The sequence below is a fragment of the Galeopterus variegatus genome, unplaced genomic scaffold (assembly GCF_000696425.1).
Source record: "Galeopterus variegatus unplaced genomic scaffold, G_variegatus-3.0.2 Scaffold1017, whole genome shotgun sequence".
Taxonomy (NCBI): domain Eukaryota; kingdom Metazoa; phylum Chordata; class Mammalia; order Dermoptera; family Cynocephalidae; genus Galeopterus; species Galeopterus variegatus.
In genome coordinates, this window is record NW_007727128.1 from 250,031 (window position 1) to 266,613 (window position 16,583).

The 16,583-nt window shown below is 38.2% G+C and overlaps 1 protein-coding gene across 1 annotated transcript in view; it reads left to right on the plus strand.

Moving 5' to 3' along the window:
• The first annotated feature begins 346 nt into the window (after nucleotides 1-346).
• The window catches only part of LOC103591727 (hemicentin-1-like), a 202,569-nt gene continuing 186,332 nt past the window's right edge, over nucleotides 347-16,583 (plus strand). The window contains exon 1 of the mRNA XM_008574239.1: nucleotides 347-614. Within this exon, the coding sequence (XP_008572461.1) occupies nucleotides 347-614 (268 nt within the window). The remainder of the gene's footprint in view (nucleotides 615-16,583) is intronic.

The following is a 16,583-nucleotide window of genomic DNA, read 5'->3' on the forward strand; positions in this document are numbered from 1 at the left end:
GGCGGCGGGACTCGGGCCGCGCGCCGCAGGCTCAGAGCTGCCCCCGGGGCATGGACCCGGCGCGCTACCCACACTCGGCCACACGCTGCCCGGGGCCCGCCGGCAGATAGCAGTCCCGGAGGAAGCTGCGTCCAGACAAAAGCGCTGCATCCCTGCCCTGCCCGGCCCCTGGAGGGATTCGGGTTTGGTGCTTGTCCCCTCCTGATTCTCAGCTCCAGACTTTTTGCGAGTTCAGAGGTTGCAAGAGTCTGATGAATTGCACGGAGAGGAAACCCTCTGCCTGTTGTTGAGGACTAAGCACAGTGCTTAGGAGCTAAGGGGGGGAAAGAAGAAAGAAAGAAAAAAAATGATTTCCTGGGAAGTTGTCCACACAGTACTCCTGTTGGCTCTACTTTATTCGTCCCTAGCTCAAGATGCGGGTCCCCCGTCGGAGATCAGGGCTGAGGAAATTCCCGAGGGGGCCTCCACCTTGGCTTTTGTGTTTGATGTGACTGGTTCCATGTATGATGATTTAGTTCAGGTTATTGAAGGGGCTTCCAAAATTCTGGAGACGTCTTTGAAAAGACCTAAGAGACCTCTTTTCAACTTTGCTTTGGTGCCTTTCCATGATCCAGGTAAGGGGAATATTTATTTGTATTTGTTGTGTCTCATGATTACATTATTTCTTATGCTATGAAATTGTTTTATTGTCAGAAAGTTTCAAAGCCATTTTTTTAAAAAATGTGCAGCTGAATACAGTTGTTAACAAAGAATTGCTTGCTGGGATCTGGGTTTGCTCTCTGATACCTACTTAAGTCTCTATGCATGGAGTAGATGACTTGTTTAAGAAACTTGCACAGTGGTCCCCAAACCTGGAAATGTGGACTTATGAAAACCAGAACCAAAAGTCTTCAGCAACCACATCCAGATCAGAATTAACTGACTGGTACTTTAGAACTAAAGAATGTTTAATTACCAAGGCAGACTTGGATGGGTATGCAGCAGCAGTGCTTTAACAGCTAGCATCCAAGTTGAAAGCACACTCTGGGGATAACTCCCACATAAGAGGGGGAAAAACCCTGTTGTGTGAGATACAAGGAAGCCTGTAAGTAATAACTACTAGTGGAACCGAAGACGTGAAAATAAAAGACAGAAGCCATTCATTTCTTAACTGGATCTATTTATCTTTACACCAGGTTATCATTAGTTAGGTTTAGGGATGGGTATAAACATTATGCCCATGTCTCATGCAGTAGAAATGCATGTAATTTGGTATGTCTGCGCTCTTTAAAGGTAGTTGAAGCAAAAGAACTTTATTTTTTGCCCTAAAGCCATGTGTTTCAGCTGCTCCGCTGTAATATGATCCTGTTTGCTCTTTTCAGTTTCTCTTTAAAGTAGCACCTCTCTTGTGAGACTTATAGGAGCCCTCATTGTCATGGCTGCGGGTAGCATTGCAGGAGCCCTGGGGCTTGCTGTCTAACGTCCACCTGAGTTTCATTAGCACAAGTTGCTGCCCAGTTGAAGAAATAAAGCAGTGGTTTCTTAAAAGTCCTCCCCCACTGTTCTCCCACATTTTTCCTGCTTTTGAATTTCTCTTTTCAGTAGAAGACCTAGACACAACCTCTTCACAATGACAGCGTGATATTGAGAATCTCAAATTCTTTCCTTGTGTGTTTGGCAAACATACATAAGTTCAAATTATTGCTAGGTATTAAGTGTGGCAGGTTTCAGCTATTTAAAAAAAAGACACTGGGAGAAATTGAGAGGGAATTGGAACTTTCTGGGATTTTCTTGTTCTTACAATGATGAAAACAACCTGTCTACTCTTCTGGGAGGATATACATGTGTATTAGTAATCTCTGCACTGATTGTACATGATTTGGATACTTGATTTGAATATTATCTTATGACTTTATCATATGTGAATACAGAACTGAATGGTCATTTACTGTGTTGACTGTCTTAGTAAGACACCTCCTATACTGTGATGTTTCAATTTATTAAATGTCAAAATGCCAATTGTGATGCAGTTTGAGGCTTTTGTTATTTTGGAATCGCCTAAATATGTTTCTTCTATAGGGATGAATCTGAAGTTGGCTAAAAAATAAAGTAAAAATTGTTTTCCCTAATTAACACCACGATTTGCTTTTCTCCAAACAACTCTTATGAAATTATGTTGCTGCAAACAGAATGTATAAATTGCCTCAAGTCATAAATGGAAATTGGACTAATATGTTATTTTGATGTGATATGAAAAATTATTGGAATAAATTGTACTCTGGCATGCTGCCTTCCAATTGTCAACAAATGAGAAAGCTTGCACATTGGTATAGTTGACTTTCCTATGGTTTAGCAATTGTGATTCAATGTGGGGGAAACTAGGCATGCTGATTAACAGATGATTAATAAATTAGAGATTTTTTGAATTAAATTATATGAGAAAATAATTCATTAATTTAAGTGGATTCCATAAAATTGTATTTATAATTCAAGAAAATCATTAATTCCATTTCCATTGTGATTCAAAGTAGAGAGAAGTGGCCAAGTGTTTATGTTATCTAAGAATATTTAAGGAGGCCAGTGCCTTATCCATTAGGCTACTGGAGCTTCTTCTAAGACTATTTAAAATATTTTTGAGGATAAAGAGAGAAATGGAAGTTAAAATACGCTATTAACCTTTAACTTAGTATTCATTTTAATACATTGTCATATTACCTTTGCGTGACATTTTCTCTGTACGTATGTGTAATCATTAGGAGTTTTTGATTCTCTTGTAGATTGATGATCAGCTTGGAATGAGAGGAAGGGTCTTGAAAGGGAATTGGCTGTGTTAGTGAGTGACATTAGAAAAGTCAATTTACCTTTTTGAATCTCAGTTACCTCAGCTATAAAATGAGAGAATTGGATTTGAACATCTGTGAGGTCACTTCTAATTGTGACATTTTATGATTCTGTTTTACATATAGTTGCTCTTCATAGTCCCTAACACACATTTCTATGGTTGGGTGATACGGCTGACATAGAAAGAAATAAAGTGTGGAATTTAAAATAATAATTATATGAATAACATTGAATGCTTATAGCCCTTTGACATCCACCATCACATTTAGCTGTGTGAAATAATAGATAAGTTCTGGTATATAGTCTAAGGCTTTTGACAAAAACCTTTACGCCTTCGCAGGTGATTGCTTTGGAGCTCTGTATTACAGGTTGGGGCAAGGTGTGTGTTTGCAGGTGGAGGTAAATTCAAAACACATGAAAAACATAAGACATAGAGGAGGAAGGATGTCTGACAAGTTGAAAATGAGATGATAAAACCATTCAGAATATGTGCGTGCAGGAAGCGTAGTGTCGAAGAACCAGCAGCACACCAGCAGCATGCCCACCTGGAGCAGGAGGTGGTGCCAGGGATGACCAGGGGTCAGGGAAAGGCAAGCCAACCTTTCAATGTTAACTATGGTAAAGGTGGATTTTCCACTTCCATAATCACATCTAATAGTTAATTTTTAACAGCTCGTACCATAAAATTCATCCACTTTGATATACAATTCAGTAGTTTTTAGTATATTTGCAGATATGTGCAACCATCACCACAGTCAATTTTAGACAGTTTTCCTCATCTCAAAAATAAATCCTGTACCCCTTTGCTATCAGTCTCTTATTCCCCTATCATCCTCACCCCAGCCCTAAGCAACTGCTTGTCTACATTCATTCACTCAACTGTTATGTTTCAGGCTTTGCTTCACACAAAAGAGAATAAGACAAAAGCTGCTGCTCTCATGGGGCTTACATTCCATGTGAGAATGGGGAACGGAGCAAAGGCAATAAGGAAAATAATTAAAGCAAATATGGTGTTTGATGGGATAATTGCTATGGAGAAAATAAAAAGCAGGAAAAGTGTATGGAGAGTTTGAGGTGGATTTCGGGTGCTGGGATTTTAAATGTGGTGGGCAGGGGAGCCCCTTTGAACAAAGACTTGAAAGAGATGAGGGAGGGAGCAGGGAGATATCTGGGGAAAGACTGTTACAGGCGGAGGAACAATAAATGAAAAGCCTCGTGACCAAAAGCATCCTGACATCGTAGGAACAGCGCACACACTGAGTGACAGGGAGGAGTTAGGAGGTGAGGTCAGAAATGTGACAGGGCCGGCTCAGGACGGGGTTTCCAGGCCATTGTGACTTTGGCTTTTACCTTGAGTAAGACAGGGATTTGAACAGAGCAGTGACATGATCTGACTTATGTGTCCACATCCTCATTCAGTTGTTTAAGAAGAGTCTAAAGCAGAGAAAGGGGAGAAACGGGCAATGGGGCTTCCAGGCCATTGTGACTTTGGCTTTTACCTTGAGTAAGACAGGGATTTGAACAGAGCAGTGACCTGATCTGACTTATGTATCCACATCCTCATTCAGTTGTTTAAGAAGAGTCTAAAGCAGAGAAAGGGGAGAAACGGGCAATAAATAGGAGACTGCTATGTAATTCAGGCAGAAGATTATGGTATATCCTGTGTGAAGTTGGTAGCTGTGGAAGATTTCAGAAATAGGTGGAGTTTGTGTATATTTTGAAGATAAAACTAAAAAGATTTAACGATAGCCTGGATGTGAGATATGTGAAAACAAAATGACACAAGACAGGTGCCGAGGATTTGGCTCGAGTGAATAGAAGCATGGCATGGCCATTAACTGTGATGGAAAAGAATGGGTGAGAAGCAGGCTTGAGAAAAGGCGGAGGATAAGGCTTTTGTTTATGGATATATATAATTTTGAGATGCCTTTTGATAGCCAAGTGGAGATATTAAGAAAGCAGTTGGATGTATTAGATTAAAGTTCAAGGCGAGATGTCTGGATCAGAGGTGTAAATTTGGGACCCAAAAGCCTACATATAGATAGTATTTAGGGCCATCAGACTAGATGAGACCACTAAGGGACTGACTATAAATGGAGAAAAGAGGAGGTCTGAGGACCCTGTCCTGGGATACTCCAGTGTTTAGCGGTCGGAGAGATGAGGATGAACCAGCCAAGCAGTCCTAGAAATTGAAATCGGGGAGGGAGAAGAATAATATATTACTCTGGAAGTCAAGAGAAGAGAGTATTTCAAGGGAGAAGGACTAACTGGTTAATTAAAAGGAGGATCGAGAATCAGCTAATCCGTTAGCAACATGGAAGTCATTGGTGACTCAACAAGAGTAGGTTCCGTGCAGAGATGGGAAAGCCTGTTTGGACAGAATTCAAAAGAAAATAGGGGAAGAGGTATTGGAAGTATCTGTAATTATATCGCTGTGTCCAACTACTGGAATGGTTGCTTTGTTCATGAGGCTAAAATTAAATGTAGCTTTGATAAATGATTCAACCGGTATTTTACAAAATGCAAGTGCAATGTAGTAGAAAGACCATCCAATTTGGAACAGAAGATTGTGTTCTTTTCCTTATTTCTGTCTTTTAAGAAAAACATTTAAACTTGCCAGACCTCTGTTTCTCCATCTATAAAATTAATGCTTTGATAGATTATTATTGAAGTTCATGATTTTAATTATCATATAGTGAAAGGTAAGTGACTGCAGAGAGACTCAAAGTAGCAAGGACTTGATTCATGGGGAGAAATATCACTATTACAAAATCTCTGTGTTTAAGAAGGTTTGTTTTAATAAAACCCATGAGTCTTCAGTGACTGTATGGTTTGGCTGGATCGACACAGTGTTCAGAAAATAATCTGGGATTTTTTGTATAAAAAGATTTTCTTAGAATATTTTTCTGAGTAATAGCAAAATCACTTGAAACCATAGTGAATAGAAAAATTTTTACGAGGAAAATATTGCACATTCAGACCTTTAAAAACCTATACATGTTTATATGAACTGAACTTCAAATTGACATGTTTTCAGTTTCAGTATGTATAGGAAAAAGAGCCAAAAAGCTGTTAGTGTCCCTTTGTCCCTAGCACATCCTATAGGAAGAGGGATTTTCATGAGCAAAAGGACTGGTCTGCTAGGTCCAAGAGAAATTCAACTGAAGAAAATACACTAAAATTTAAGAGTCAGAGATTTTGGTGGGACAGCGGTAACTTTTGTTTTTCAGGATGATAAAATATTTGAACCTGAGGGAGTGAATTCTATGTCACTGGATGTTTCCTGAAGATATGCAGAGATGTCTTGTCATGTGTAATAAAAACTTTCTTGCAAAATATGAAGACCAAATTTTGGTAAATCAAATATTTGAAATGTGTGGGGATGTTTCCTCCTTAACAGAATCCTCTATGACTCCTACAGAATGAAGGATTTTTTTTTATTGTTAGTTTAACAGCCTTCTAATTTATTATTGATAAATCAGACTTGGCTTTGCTTACTGTTTGTCTCTGGTCAAACAGACAATGATCATTCTGCTTACTTACCTTTTTCCCTCACTAGACATTAAGCTCCCTGGGCAAGGACTGCTTCATTCATCTTACAGGCACACACTCAAGAAATGTTTCATTAATGAATGAGAATGCTGGAAACAAGTACTGATAATTTCTCTCGGTATTTTAATGTTGCCTTTCATGTCTGTGATTTTACTTTTTAAATCACAACAAGCAGAAGAATGTGGACACTCAAGAAATGTTTCATTAATGAATGAGAATGCTGGAAACAAGTACTGATAATTTCTCTCGCTATTTTAATGTTGCCTTTCATGTCTGTGATTTTACTTTTTAAATCACAACAAGCAGAAGAATAACGTATAACACAATAATTTGCTAATTAGGCCTTTTTGGTGCTAATGTATCTCCCATCCAAACATGAACATGAAATGGAAGAATCATTGTGACCCAGATATTGCCTGGGTCTTGGGTAGTCACTGAATTTTTGTATAGCAGGTGATTTTGTTGAGGATTTATATGCTGTCTGGAATGTCTCAGCTGCATGTTATAAGGCAGGCTGCTTGTCTTCTAGTTTTAACTGGGCTGGCTGAAGGAATGTCACAACAATAAACTAATTTTCAAAGAACACTATGCCAACAAAAGATCCACATCATGGGTAGTTCTCAAAAGTCTGTCTACAGGGATTCTCAGCCTTGTTTTTGTCTTTCCTGATAACCCCCATGATGATTCCCCATAGTTATCGAGAATAGGAAAAATTTAAAAATGGACTTACATCAATTGTAAGGTGTAATGATATTAAGTTTTTCTACTTTAATGATATTATCATGGTTAAATAAAACAATATATGTGAAAGTCCTTTAAAAGTACTATAGAATGAATGATGTTGTTCTGACTTACTGAATAATTCAAATTTGTCTGTAAAGATTGAATAGATACTGGAAGGGATCCAATTATCAAGGAAAATAGTATAACATTTACACTATAAGACTAAAAAACTAAGTAGAAAAAAAATCTGCTCAATGACTTGGCTGTCAATCAACCCACAGGCCAAGGGCAATTCAAACCAGGTTTCAATTGTAGCACCATTCTTAGACATTCAATGTTTGAGAACTCATGTGTTCTTTGCTCTACTGTCCCCTCGAGGCCCAGACCATTGACTCATAATTGGGAAGCCATCTAGGGAATCTAAAACCCCCCAGATAAGTCATTATTTTCACTTATTCATTCATTTGTTCACTCACTCATCAGCCAGTAACAGACTTCTTACTATTTGTCAGGGACTATGCTAGGTGCTCTTGATTCAAAGACAGTGAGGCATAACATGCAAGACGCTAACAGTTTATGAGGAGGAGGCCAAGAGAAACGACATATAATATACCACAACGTGTTTTATAGTGGAAAGAAGCACAGGGTGCGGTGCAAGCACAGAGCAGTGCACCTGATCCTGCATTGAAGAGGGTAATGGTCAGCAAATGTTTTCTGACAGAAGTATGGCCTGGACTGATACCCATAGAAAGTGCATGAGTAAAAGCAGTTTAATCAGACATTAAGGAGTTTGGATTTCATCCCCAAAGCTATTGGGAGCCTTGAGGGATTATAAGTGAGGAGTGACATGATTAGGTTTTCATTTTAGATCTTTATCTCAGATGGATGAGAGCAAGGGAGTCGTGAAGGCTGAGAGATGAAATCTGAAGCCATCACAGTAATACACGGGGGAAATATTGAGGTGACTTGGGCATAGAGAGAATGGGATAGAATTCTGAGCTCTTGAGGAAGTCCAGTGGTCCTGAGAACATAGAAAAAAGGGAAATAACTGTCTTTTGGAGGTTAAAATATGAAATCAGCATACAATGGAAGAGAAAAGATATGCAATGTCAGCTTTAGGAGACAACGTTACTCTCAGGTCAGTAAGTCTTGATAGAAAGCGCTGTATACATTAACTTGTTGAAAATAAACTATCACCCAAAAGTGTGTGGGGTCAGCAGTGAAAAAGAGTGTTACAGAAATGTAAGCAGTGTACAACTGAGTTCTAACTAGGGTTCATGATGTTAGTTCATTCTACACAAATAACCAGTCCACCCATCAGCAATATTCCAACTGTGGCGGTAGACTGATTATCCTTATAAATATGTAATGATGTCATCACATAGTTGGATCATGCTATGATCCAGATGATAACTTTCCTTGTTCTGGTTGCACACTCACCAAACAGCCTTCTGATAATTTAACCTCATATACTTTCCTTATGTGGAGAGAAGGCTCTGGTCATACTGACACATACATCAGGTTCCCCAGATAGTTATATTCCTCATTGGTAACTCATGTTTTGGCATGCCAGTTGTATACATCAATCTCTATTGTTTAAAATATTTTGACAGTGTTAAGTTCAAGTTTCCGAGTTTGCACGTCTGAGAGCCAGACCTTGGTCAATGATGGTGAATTTATCAAAGTGAATGTCTCCCTGCGTGGAGCTGTTTGGGTGGCCTGTCTGTCTCCAGGTATCATTCCTCAGCATTTCATCTGTCACTGTTAATGTGAATAGTGCCAAGTAGCTGTTCTTTCCACTTGAAACTTATATAGATGACAGCTGAAGCCAGTGGAGCTGTTTGGGTGGCCTGTCTGTCTCCAGGTATCATTCCTCAGCATTTCATCTGTCACTGTTAACGTGAATAGTGCCAAGTAGCTGTTCTTTCCACTTGAAACTTATATAGATGACAGCTGAAGCCATCGGAATAAGTGACATCATCCAAGGAGAGTGTGTAGACTGAGAACAGAAAGGAGACAGGATAGAACCATGGAGCACGCAAGTATTTAAAAGACAGACAGAAGAAGGGAAGTTCATGAAGGATTCTGGAAAGGAGAGTCCAGGAAAATAGGAAAAGACACAGGAATGAGCAGTGTTTGGAAATCTAAAAGGGTGTTAGGTTTAAGAAGGAGAAGTTGTCAATTCTGTCCATTTATACGGTTACTGAAAATAAAGGCTAAATAATATTGATATAAAAAGGACAGTTCCATTGTAGTTGTGGAGCCAGAAAGCTGAAATGATGGGCAAGAAAGTGGAGCCAGTGAGTACAGTATGTTTCTTTCATGAAACATAATATAGTGGTTAAAAGCATAGGCTCTGGAGTCTGATGCATGGGTTGGAAGCCTGACTCTACCAATTACTTGCTGTATGATTTTAATTTCTTTGTGCTTCAGTTTCAGTAAACTGGGGATAATATTATCTACCTTCTAAGGCTGATGTGAAGATTGATCAAAATAATATTTATGCAAAATTTAGCACAATCCTTTACACACAGTAAATTCTCAACAAACATTAGTTATTGGGACTTAGAATTGAAGAAGAACATTTTTTTTTTTAAGGTGAGAAAGAGGAGAGAATGTTTAAGTATTGTTGGAAAAGAGTCAATAGAGTAGAAAAGATTGAAAATGCTGGAGAGAGACTAGGTAATTTATGGAACCCAGACTTTGAGGATGAAAGAAGGAATGGGATGCAAAGAACAGGGATTGGTTGTTGACAGGAGGAGACCTTTGGTTTAGTATAAAAGGAGAGAAGCAGCCATAGACAGGCATAGTCATAAACAAGGTGGTACGTGGGGACGCAGGATTTTGGGTGACTTTCTGTCTGATGGACTTTTTCTCAAACAAACAAACAAACAACCCCCCCCCCCCAAAAAAAATCAAACCAGAAAGGAGAGTCATGAGAGGAGGGAAGTTGTAGAAGGATAAGGGATTTTAGGAGAATAGTGGAGTTTTGGAGGTAGAGGCTGACCATGGACATGTAGAAGGTTTCCCAGAACTAGTTAGAAGAAATAATAAAGAAATAATAGCTAGAAGAGAGGCTTTTGAGTGTTCTCGCCACAAAAAAATGATAAATGCATGAGATGATGGATGTCCTAACTACCCTGACCTGATCATTATGCAACATGCATATGTATAAAAACATCAAATTGTACCCCATAAATATGTACAGTCAGAATGCATCAATTAAAATAAATGACTTAATTTAAGAAAAGAAATAGGATATGATTGAGAAGGATATTGATAAGAAAGACTGTGAAGAGACAGATCATAGGGTCAAATCTGGATGTATTGGATTGACAAGAGTTGGAATTTTGCATGTGAAGGACAATGTGACAAGGAAGTTGAGATCATTGGTCAGAACAGCCAAAGTGATTAATCTTAGAACTTAGCCTGGGTAGAAAAGGAAGTTAAATCAAAATGAAGATCATGGGGGGCCGGCCCGGTGGCGCACTGCTACAGTGCGCCGCTTGGGAGCGCGGCGGCGCTCCCACTGAGGGTTCGGATCCCACATACAGACCGGGTCCCGCTCACTGGCTGAGCGAGGTGCAGGTGCGACACCGAGGGTTGCGATTCCGTTGCCGGTCCCGGTCCGGTACGGGCGCGACACTGAGGGTTGCGATCTGTTGCTGGACACGAAAAAAGACAAAAAGGAAAAAAATGAAGATCATGGGATTGAAGGAACTTGAGACTGCAGAATTGAGCATGGATGTTAAAGTAACACAGATGATAACAGAGCCTAGAAGGTTGAGGCACACAGTAAGTCAGACATCAAATTTTTATTTAGTAAGAATAATTGAGAAGTCTCCAGGAGACAGTTGACCATGATGAAGGGGGTTGAGGGATGTTATGGTGGCATGCACCTCAAAATGGCAAGTGTTTTCTCTGAAGGTAGAGAAACGATGAACTGAGAGTGGATAAAATGCTGATCTACCTCTTGACCCTGATGTATCTGGGGTGTTGGAGAATAGCAGACCCCTCTGGGGAGGGCTGCAGGCAAGGTGTTGCCATCGAGAGGGAGTCCTGTTTCAGCTGAAGTGGGAGGTGGATGGGAAGATGCCCTGGGAGCTCACGGAACTTGCGAGGGCATAGGATGGTGAAGGAATGGGTCAGGAGAGAGGAAACAGAGCATGCGAGTCAGAGAGAAGATGAGTGGTTTACATTTGTGGCAGTGACCACAGATGAGGGTGATGTAAAGCAGGGTGGGATATGGTGGTTGCAAAGTTCTGACTGAGGCTGGGATATACATTTAAGATATTGATTCAGGCACAGGAGGGTTGGAGCCTGATGCAGTCAGCTGTTGCCAACTCTGTCTGAGGGCAGTGTGGTAGACAGAGGCTCGTGAGGAAACACCTCATCTCACATGTTTTGTTGACACAGGCTTAGGAGTGTAGGTTTTATTTTTAATAGTAACCACTACCATTGTATTTTTTGTGTCACTACTATGGACCAGGCACTGAGCTAGACATACTGCATGCTTTATTTCATTTAAGCCTCACAAAAAACTCTAAATGGTGGCAACTAAAGCTTATATTATGTGAACTCTCACAAAATGTACAAAATTTCCTGAAAAAGAGTAGCTTTCCACAAGTTATTCTTTTCTTCCTTTGTTTTGATAAATGTGTGATATTGAAGAGATGTGACTAAGAACGCAAGGCAAAGGGGTCACTGTGTGTTTCCTAGGGCTGTCATAACAGTACCACAAACTGGGTGACTTAAACAGCAGAAATGTATTGTTTCACTCTTCTGGAGGCTAGAAGTCCAAAATCAAGAGGTTGACAGGGTTGTTTCCTTCTGAACGCAGCGAGGGAGAATCTGTTCCACGCCCAGCTTCTGGTGGTTTGCTGGCAGTCTTTAGTGTTCCTTGACTTTTAGATGCATCACCTTGCCTACTACCTTCATCTTTACATGACATTCTGTGTGCTGAGTTAAATTTCCCTTTTTTGTGAGAACACCAGTCATATTGGATTAGTGGCCCACCATACTTCAGTCTGACATTGTTGAAATTAATTACATCTGCAGTGACCCTATTTCCAAATAAGGTCACATTCTGAGGTGCTGGGGGATAGGACTTCAACATATGATTTTTCGGAGGACATAATTCAGCCCATAGCAGATCACTTAGCAGTTAACATTAACAAACCCAAACTCTTCAAATCTTTAATTGGAAACTCAGTTTTTTCTGTACATTTCTGATAAAAATGTTTGCATCAGCGAGTATCATGGACTCTAAGCTCTGATCCATTTTGGGATAGGAACAGAGCTCTCAGTGGCAGTTATGGAGAGAAGCATTAATGTTTGGGGGTGCCATTTAAGTCGTTGGAATAATTTGCATTTAAAAAATCTGTGATTTTTACTTTTAAAGCATGAAATTTACTAAAGTTTTATTTGATCTTTTTTTTTGAGATGTTGAGATATTTACTTTAGTTTTGAAATGGAGAATATTATAAAGGAGCTAGGAACTCTGGGAATTATGTGTGGGTTCCAAAATATTTTGACTTTGCATACCCCAGGTTTCTTTTCTCAGAAACTTCAAACACACTAATTGGAACAATTTTTCCATTAGCACCACATTTCTGAGAACTTTTCTTTAAGCACTGTTTTACAGCAGGTGGAAGGAATTCCTTGCAGTTCCCAAGCTGGAAGGCACAATGATTGACACTGAAAATGCTTCAGGGCATTCCATAGCTGCTCTTGCCAAGATTTGACAGCGAAAGGCTGGTTAACTGAGACTCATGGGTGATGGGGAGGAGATAAGTTCATGAGATGGTACTTGTTCTTTAATATTTTGTACCAAGTAGAGGGTCAAGAACATACATTATTTCATTAAGCAATAGAGAACAAAATTCTAAAAAGATACTGTACTATCTGGAATATCAATTTTTGAGATTCAAAGTGAAATCTATTTTTCTTTTTGTTTAGTTCATTATTTCCACTTCTAGCCCTTTGCCAGGGCCCACAGGAGATCTCCTTTCTGTAGTTTTCATCGTCTCTAGAGTGCACTTCTTAGGTGAACCTGCTCAGCTTTCCGTTGAGCAGATCATCACACTTTGCTTTGAAGTTTTCTCCCCTGCCACACCCTAGTTTGGAATGTCCCCTATGTGCAGGACATAATCTCATCTATAATTAAAAGATTTTCCAAAATTTCACCTCTCCCAAGGAACTTTCCTGGAGTTTTGCTAAAATGTCATTCTTTTTATTGTCGAGATCCCTTTTCTATTTGTTGTACTTTTTATGTACTTAATTCTTGCCTTTGTTACTTCACTTCTTTTCATTCCTGCTACATTATAATGAAAACAGTGGATTTGATTTATCTTGACAAAGTAAAATGTGGTAGAGCTAGACAGAGTGGCATAGATTTTGCATGATTACCCTTAATTTGGTTGACTTGGAGTTAATCAGTGTTTCTGTGCTTTTGTGGAATATAAGAGCCTCCGGGTGCTTTACTCTGATACCTTCCTCTTACTTTCTATGATATAATTAACTGGTATTTTAGATTCACCTTGTTCTTAAACACATCCAAATTAGTCATTTTGTGTACATAGATTTGACTTTATTCATTGTTGCTTCTAGTTTTCCCTTTTTCATTTTGGATTATTTTTTCCCCATTCTTTAATACATTCTTTACATTCTTAAGTGGTTTTTTCAGGGGTGGTATTTAAGTAGGAAATTCTTTTGGTCTTATTTGAGAATCTACATATAAGAACTTAATTCTTGATAAGTAGTTTACTTAAGTATAGATTCTGTACCTCACTTATCCCATGGAAGATGTTATTTTATTGTTTTCTGAGTTCTTTTGTTGTTGATGAGAAGTCTTCTCAGTCTAATTGTTGTTCTTACTTAGGTAAACTGTGCTTCCTCCGTGGTTGTTTTAAGATTATCTCTTTGTCTTCCTGTTTCTACAGTTTCTTATTTAGTGTCTAAGCATGGATTTGATTTTGTTTTTCCAGCTTGGAACCTGATTTGCCTCCTCAACCTGAGGACTTCATTTTTTACTAAATTCTGGACAATTTATATCTTTCAAATCTTTCTTCTCTCCGTTCTCTATAATATCTCCCCTTCATAAAATCCTGTTAAGTGTATTTTAGATCTTCTGATTCTATTTTCCAAGCCTCTTTACCTTTCTTTTCTATTTTCCATTTCTTTTTCTCTGTGCTGCATCCTGGGTGATTTCCTCAAATTTTTCATATACTTCTTTTTCAGATCATTTAATCTACTCTTTAAGCCATCCATTGAGTTTTCAATTTCAATGGACATAGTTTTTTATTTTCAGAAGTTTTATTTTGTTCTTTTTCAAATCTGCCTATTTTATTTTTATTGTATGCTCATCAGTATTACAGTCTTTCATATTGTTTTACTATTTCTACTTCTTAGAGTGGTGCAGATTATCTCATCTGATTGGCCAGCTGACTCTTGCTCATTGTGGTTCATTGCGCTGTATGGTTGCTAATTGTTGGCTGTGAATGCATCTTTAAGAGGGCACCATGGATTGTGCGCTGCTGGTGTTTCTGCAGAGGGGTTTTGCATTTGCTTTTGTTGAGATTCTAAAATTAATTTGTGGGCTAATTTTTTGGCTAGGATTCCTATACCATATAGCTAGTAATCTCTAGTATTCTGCATGTTTCCAGCTTAGGGTTTCAATTTATTTTAGGAGATTTTTTTTCCCTATTAGAGACCTGGACAGCTGGCAAGCTTTCTTGCTAATTTTGTGGGTTACTTGGATTGTGCGCTGCTGGTGTTTCTGCAGAGGGGTTTTGCATTTGCTTTGGTTGAGATTCTAAAATTAATTTGTGGGCTAATTTTTTGGCTAGGATTCCTATACCATATAGCTAGTAACCTCTAGTATTCTGCATGTTTCCAGCTTAGGGTTTCAATTTATTTTAGGAGATTTTTTTTTCCCTATTAGAGACCTGGACAGCTGGCAAGCTTTCTTGCTAATTTTGTGGGTTACTGGGAAGAATTTTTCCTGATCCTCTTTTTACTGATGGGGCTTAGCTTTAAAAACGATACTCTATTGTAGCTCTCTGACACAAAAAGGCTGATGCCATAAAAACTGTACCCACATGGACATTGAAATATTAATAGGCAAACCCTGTATCAGGTTTTTTGTGCTGCTATGGTGACAACTGAAATTTACTTCTGGTTTAAGTTCCCTTTTTACTTTGGGCACCTGGGAGATTTCTTTTTATTCTTATGATCTAAGCTTGGCTATTTATTAAAAAGGAAATTTTATATTTTATTCAGTGTTTCTATTTAGTAGGAGAGGGTCTTCCAAGTCAGCTTAGTCTGTCATATTATTGAAAGGTCACTTCTCATATCTTCACACATTTCCTTGACTCTGTATTCTTTTTCCATGTTCAAATTTCTCCCATTTGAAAAAAGAGTCATCTTCATTGTAAAATATCTGCCTACAAAGAACACTCTAGGCCAAGATAATTTCTCAGGAGAGCTTTACAAAGTATTTGTGGAAAAATAATCATAATTTTACAGAACTATTTCCTGGCAATAGACAAAAAAGGGAACACTTTCCATGAGGCTAGTGTAACCCTGGTACCAAATATCTGATAAAGATCATATAAAAAGAAAAATATAGGTCAACTTCCTTCACAAACCTAGATGCAAAAATTACCAAATGAATATTAACAAACCAATCTATCAATGTATAAAAAAGATTAGTTTAATGCTAGAAAATAGATCATTATATCATATTAGTAGATAGAAGGAGGAAAATCATATGATCATCTCAAAATTGCATAAACAGTATTTGGTATAATAATATATCCATTAATTAGCAAACAAACAACTCTCAGCAAACTAGGAATATACAATAACTTCTTCAATCTAAAAAAACCAGAAAGTAATATCTGATGGTTATACTAAAATTTTTCCCTTTGCAATCACACTAAAGATAAAAATGGCATAAAGAAAGTTAAACTATGGTGTAGTTTCTACATGGTATTTTCATTTCCAATATTACTTGTGCCTTTTCTTTTTCTCATGATTAGTCTAGATCAGTTTTTCTATTTCAAGGAAACTGCCTTTGGTTTTGTTGATCATCTCTAATTTTTTTGTTTTCTATTTTATTAATTTCTGGCCCTATTTTTTTATTTCTTAATTTCTTCTTTCCTTAGTTTTGTTCTGTTGTCCCTTTTCTAACTTCTAAATTTAAGTGTTTACTTTTACCTTTCTTATTTATAAGGCAGATATTTAAAGGTTTTTAATTTTAATTCATACACTTATTTTCATGAGTCACTTTAGTTGCATGTGAAAGATCTTGATCTGTGTTTTTCTCCTTGTACTTTGGGCAGTCTTTACTCTCTATGTTGTGAAGCTATAATGTGTACATATAAAATTATGATAATACCTAACTAGTGTGTGTATCCATTTTGTTATTACATGGTAGTATCTTTTTAAATCAGGTGTCTTAGTGGAGATTAGAAAAGGTCACATCC